This window comes from Primulina huaijiensis, unplaced genomic scaffold (assembly GCF_012295235.1).
Source record: "Primulina huaijiensis isolate GDHJ02 unplaced genomic scaffold, ASM1229523v2 scaffold13961, whole genome shotgun sequence".
Lineage (NCBI taxonomy): Eukaryota > Viridiplantae > Streptophyta > Magnoliopsida > Lamiales > Gesneriaceae > Primulina > Primulina huaijiensis.
The window spans coordinates 1-6,856 of NW_027342843.1; the positions used below are offsets into that span (position 1 = coordinate 1).

General features: G+C 37.2%; 1 protein-coding gene across 1 annotated transcript; it reads right to left on the reverse strand.

Annotated features, from left to right (window-relative positions):
- Positions 1–26: 26 nt before the first annotated feature.
- On the reverse strand, positions 27–1,274 carry LOC140965729 (uncharacterized). The gene has a single exon (XM_073425878.1). It carries the CDS (start codon positions 1,272–1,274, stop codon positions 27–29), a length of 1,248 nt encoding a protein of 415 aa, XP_073281979.1.
- Positions 1,275–6,856: the final 5,582 nt, after the last annotated feature.

The window sequence follows — 6,856 nt, forward strand, 5'->3', positions numbered from 1 at the left end:
TCATAACCACTAACACATATATCAACCTACATCAACACATTAGTCACTTCTGGAACACAACGGTATGTATGAATCTTAATCTTCATGAAAATGGCATCAACATTAGGCATCTCATTGTCGAAAATTACCCTGTTCCGAATATTCCAAACCTGGTAAACTGTTGCGGATAGTGCTGTGATTCTCATTTTCGCTAAAGTGGATGTCTCTTTGTAGTTGTTTCGGAAGGCTGTAAGTATTGAATTCGGAGTTGTCATGTTCTTCCTCATGTCAAGCCAATTGCGCACATTATTCCAAATAATCTTCAAAATTTTGCAAGAGAAGAATAAGTGATGTACCGTTTCAAGATCATCCTTGCAAAGAACACAGCTACGATCTGGAAGAAAGCCCATTCTATCCCGTGTCATAAGCTTCGAGTGGGCAACCAACCAAAGAACAAATCGATGTTTTGGTAGGATGCAACTCTTCGCCAACAGTGGTTTCCACGGCCACACACCTTTTGAGCGCACAAAGTAGTGATATGCTCTTGAGAGGCTCCCACTCTGACCAAACCAACTTCGAAGTCGAGCAATGGCAGCATCTTTGCCACCCTCAATTGTAACGATGTCATTTCTAATGCTCAAAATGTTCTTGATTAATGGTGAGTCATCATGCTTCCCACTCCAATTCCACACACCACCGAAACAACTGTAAACCTGATTAACCCATCTAATCCACAAACTCTGCTTCTCCGAATGGATGTTCCACAATGTTTTAGCAAGCAATGCACGGTTCCAAGCCTTCAAATCTTTCAAACCCAATCCCCCATCCTCGAGTGGCTTACATAACATAGNTGCAATTTGTATCCCAAGATATCGGAAAGGTAGTGTCCCAATCGAGAAGTTGGTGATGTTCAAGATATCTTGCTTGTTATACTCATCAATGCTAGCCATAAAGATGTTAGATTTCAAGGAATTCATGCGAAGACCAGCCATGTTACCAAACTGATGTAGGCGTTGCATAATCATCGATACACTATGTCTATCCTCATACGAGAATAAAAGCAAATCATCAGCATATGCTAAATGAGTTAATCTTAGGTTGGCACATTTTGGATGAAAGGTGAAGCTTGTGGACCGAGACATTCGTTTCAGCATTCTAGACAGAACTTCAATACATAAAGTAAACAGAAGATGAGATAATGGGTCACCTTGTCGAAGTCCACACCTACCTTGGAAGTGCCCATGATAGTGCCCATTAATCACAATAGAATACGACGTCGTTGTGACGCACTTCATAATCTAATCAACAAATCTGCAAGGGAACTTCAAAGATAACAAAACATCGTGTAGAAACCCCCAGTCAACTGTGTCATAAGCCTTTTCCAAGTCAATCTTGAGAATACACCTCGGAGATCCACGCTTGCGTGCGTATTTGCGCATCAAATCTTGGGCTAGATGGATATTATCAACAATAGATCGCCCCTGGATGAACGCAGCTTGTGCCCCATCTACAAGATCACCCAAACAAACAGTCAACCTATTAAAAATTATCTTTGAAATGATTTTGTAAAATACCGTACAACAAGAGATATGCCGATAGTCTTTGACTGTACTCGAAACAGCTTTCTTTGGCACAAGGGCGATGATAGAATGGTTCCACAGTTTGAGTAGTTTCCCATTTGTGAAGAATTCAAAAACGGCTTTGCACACATCATCTTTAATCATATTCCAGCAACTTTTGAAGAATTTAGCTCCAAACCCATCCGGTCCCGGTGCTTTATCATCATCTATATCATGCAAAGCTAGCTCAATTTCAGCAACCGTAACTTGCTTAGTGAGCCCATCCCATTCATTTTCGCTAACAAACTGTCCCTCTTCGAACATGCCATCATCGAGAATGTCTCTGTCCATATTGGTTCCCAACAAACCCTTGTAATGTTCCACAAAACATTTGGCTACCCCTTCTGTGTCAGAGCTTCTGTGTCAGAGCATAAGCTGCCATCTTCTCTTGTAACTGTCAAGATTGCATTCTTTTTGTTGTTTCTTTTTATCAAATCATGGAAAAATTTAGTGCAGCGATCCCCCTGTTTCAAGTAATTGATTTTCGCTTTTTGAGATATGAACATTCTTTCAGCCTCTAACATCTTCTCAGTGCGTCTTTTTATTTCAACATAATCAGCTGCCATGACCCCATCTTTCAATAAAATCATTTGCAAATTTTCCATCTTAGTTTTCATAGCAGTAGCACGTGCCGAGATGTTGCTGAAATTTTATGTGTTAAGGTTCTGAAGAGGCTTCTTTAGTGCATTAAATTTCTGTTTTAGCATGTATTGAGCTGTACCATGCCCACTAAAATTCCATTTAGATGAGATAAGGATGTGGAAATCATCACAAAGTGTCCACATGTTGAAGAACTTGAATGGCTTAGGACTTTGTTTCTTCTGTTCTAGTACCGAAATGAAAGCAAGAACATGATCTGATGTACAACCCGGAGCTAAAAAATCTGATAACCCATCAAAATTTGAAGAGAGCCAAGCTTGATTCACTAACACACGATCCAGCTTACTACAGACAGAGTGGCTCAACCAAGTGAAGAAGCAACCTGTAGACTGAAGATCAACCAAATCCAAAGATGATACACAATCCACAAAATCTTTTGTTTCGTAATTTTTGTCTGGCAATCCACCTTTTTTTCTCATTTTGTGATAATACATTATTGAAATCTCCGATCAAAATCCACGGAGAGTCACATGTACTACCAAATAATTGCAAATCAGCCTAAAGATCTCGTCTTTGCACAATCGTATTAAACTCATACACAAATGATGCACAAAACTTGTTATTAGTAACTAAACAAATAAAATTGACATGGATGCATTGAGACGTTGTTCCCAAGATATTAACACGAACTTTGAGTGGGTTCTAAAGAACAAAAATTCTACCCTTGTTGTTAGTAGAGAAATTATGAGCATAACTCATACCTGAGCATCGAATCCTTATGAAATTCAGTAGGTCTTTTTCCTGAAATTTACACTCCAAAATCCCAAAAATATCAAGTTTGTGAGTGGCCAGTATACCTTGCACACTCCTCTGTTTTAGAGGTTTGTGAAAACCTCTAATCTTCCAACATGCTAGCTTCATTAAAAATTTTGGGTTGTCGCCCCTTTCCTTGATTCCCAAAATACCTAGCATTCTTGTTTTCATTGTTGACATATTCCGTATCACAAGAGTTTCTGTCTTCCATATCTTCGAAGAATGCTGCCCTTTGTTTCATCATCTCTTGTTGTTCATTAATTGTGTTACTCCATTTCTTCTTATTCTTTTTGTTATTCTTCTTGTTCGAACGCACTTCATAACCATCAACATCTGCTTGAGCCCTGTCATTTCCAGCAGCTGGTTTGTGCATAGGGCCTTACCTTTATCAGTTTTACCATTTGTATCTTTGTTGGGAAGAATTTGAGCTGTACTTTCTGCACCTTTAACAGGATCATCATTGTGCATAGGAGCCTTTCCTTGATCAATTTTACCATTTGTATCCTTATTGGGAAGATCTTGAGCTATACTTTCTGCACCCTTGACAAGGTCATCAACAATTTCTTTCTGCCCACTTTGATTGCCAACATGATGGACAGTTGGTTGGTTGGTACCTTCATTAACATTCTGATTTTTAGAAACATGACAGGGAGGAGCATGCTTGTAACTTCTGCCCACACGAGAGCGCCCCCTGGAGTTGCTCATTCTCCAGACTATGCTACCAGATCTGCTGCGCTTATTGTTCTTAACAATGTTCTCCTCAGTAGCTTCCCTACCCGTGCCCTTGGGATTTATGTTTCTGTTGCAGTTGCCAGTAATATGACCAACAAGATGGCAAATATCACAGATTGGTAGCTCCTGTTCATACTCAAATTTTATATTGACATCACCAATTGGTAGTTCAACTTCAAACTCTGTGACTCTTGGCTTTGTAGTATCAACCTCAATCAACACTCTAGCATATTTGACACGTTTCCTGTCATGAGTAAGCATATCCATATGAATTGGATTGCCAACCCTAGAAGCCAACATACTCAAAATGTGATAATTCCAATAATCTAGTGGTAATCCATGTATTTGAACCCAAGATGGTATTGAATTCATATCATCTTCCCTAAATCGGAAGCATCTCGGCATTTCTTTGAGGAATAAGTGAAACCCAAAAACCATATAAGATCCACCATTCAATACTCTCTCTTTAGCTTCTTCGCTAGGAAAGGTGAATACAATCCATCCACTATCATGTGTTTGGAAGTGTATATCTTTTCCCCATCTCCTGACCAAATCAAATAATGCAGCAGTAGGTGGTTTACCACTAATGACGTATCCCAGTAAGCAAATGCCATAAGTTTTCTCAATTGAATCAATAACATCCAATCCAAATTTCAGTTTAGAAGTACCTGTTTCCATGAAGTCCAGCTTATAATTAACCTTAGCCATCCTGTTATTCTTGAATAAACTGGCATAAGATGCTCGGGGTTTTCTGAAATCACCACCAGCAGTGCCCTTCTGCGAGTTGGGCTGATAGTGAGCTGCATCTTGATTCGCATTGACATTGCAATCATCATTATGCCCAAGCTTGGTCTGATCATCAATACTTTGCTCATTAAGCAACTCAATAGGCATAGCATTGCTGTTCAACTGCACGTCATTACCATCAGTCTTAGTGCCCGAAGTACTCATAGAGACAATTTCACAAACACTTAGGCGGTAGTGAGTGGTAAGATGCGATTTCAATCGCAGAGAGTTGTCTGTAACTACTATAATCTGGTAATCCCACACAGCTGAGTAGGATGGGGTGAGTAATCGTCACTAACAGCAGACAAATTGAACGCACTAGACCAGCAACTGAAAATCACACAATCGATGAACCCTAGTGCGCAAGAGATAAAATCGAAGAGAGATAATCGCCCACCGATAGACCAAAATACTTAGAGAAATGGTACCAGTACAGTAGATCTAACCAACAGTAAGGAGAATAATCAGTAGCAAGGAACGAGATTCAAACAGGAATCAAGAGCAAAATCGCACCACTCCTTATCATTTTAGTGAGAAGGGAGAGATTCTCTATTGTGACGCATTCCATCCACATATTTTTATATATAGTTGTCAATATATTAGAAGCGCTTGAACCAACATAGCTTAGAAGATCCTCCGATTTCGTGACTGGTTGTACTGCGATGTTTTCTACATGATTTCATTAATAATAGAAAAAAAATACCCTTTTAAATAATAATTAAAAAAAAATCATTTTAAAGCACACAATAAGGTCGTGTTTGGATTCGATCGTTTGTAGGATGTTTTCAATTTTGGAACATTAAATTAAATATCACCATCTTTCTCAAATTTTCTATAAAAAAAAATGCTACAAATCTCATTTTCACATAACTATTATTAATTTAATTTTCAAAAATATATCACTTTAAAAGATATTCTTATATCATACATAATAATTTATACCAATAAACTATTTTGTAAAATTTTCAAACTAACTTTCATATCAATTGAAAATACATGATGTGGTACATCAGTTGCATAAGACTTCTCTACATCACATAATAGTCGTAACAAAGCCAAGAACTCATAGCTTATTAGTCATTAAATTTGAGACGAGATCTCGTGTAAACTCGATTACGACAAACGTATCAAGCAGTTAAAAAGAATAATCATAACAAAGAAAAATATAACTCTATTTCAATGAAAAAAGCAGATCTCCGTACATAAAGGTCGCGACATAATTTTGGGGTTTGGTAGCGAAATTTTCAAACCAATAAAACTTTAATGCAATTATTATTACTACACAAACAGGAAAAACAAATCATTCGAGGAAACAAATAATTAATGTACCGCACCTTTCAGAAGGATAGAGACCTCAAGCGTGATTGTTAAGGCCTTTTGTATTGGGCTTCAAGTCGTAATATTTTTAGGCCCTTCACAAATAAAGCCCAATAAAAATATAACATTGTAAATTAAACCATGCACTGTTATACAGTTGTCAAAACGAGCTAGCCTCACAAATTGTTTGGGCCGACAGATATCCGTTACTCTTCCTCCAAATACATTAGTGAGTGAGCCACCAAAATAGTAAAACCATTTTTTAAAAAAAAAATATTATATCAATCTATATTATTATTTAAAGTTAAATCTCTTATACTAATCAATTTTTATACATTGTGAAACTTTTTTGTAATTCAAAAAATATCATTCAACTATTCAATTTCATTTGTTATTAAAAAAATTTTCCATCTTATTTCGTACCATCTATCATTCCCATTTAAAAAATTAATAAGTTTAATTTCAAAAAAAAAATTTCTTCTATTTTTTTTACGGATCACACACATCACGTGTATCACGACCCGCTAGTCATAACGAAGCGTCGGAAATGACCTTATATCTCTAGATAGCTAGCTAACTATTGCCAATATTAAAAATGATGGGAAAATCTCTCTGGGTGAGAAATGTGAAGCAACACTACAAAGAACTTGTCACGGGTCGTAACAAGACAACTACATACGTACAATCCCATATCTGTCACTCCAATTCCCTGGCCTCTTTCTTTAAGCCTCACATTTTCTGCATTTCCATTCTATAAAATATTGAATCGCTGGTACTGCTTCATTTCAAGTAAAAACCAAGCTTCCATATATTTCTCCAATGGTTGCTTATAATAATACAACTCCCTTTTTGTTCATCGGATTTCTTGTAATTTTCTTGGGATTTTGTGTTGGTCCCGATCACGCCCTTAATGTCGGCCTTCGTGCAGATGTAGGCCTCAAAGTGGTAAGTTTATCATGTATAAATATTTTACTGTCTATTTTTTTTTTTTTTTAATATTTTCATGTCCG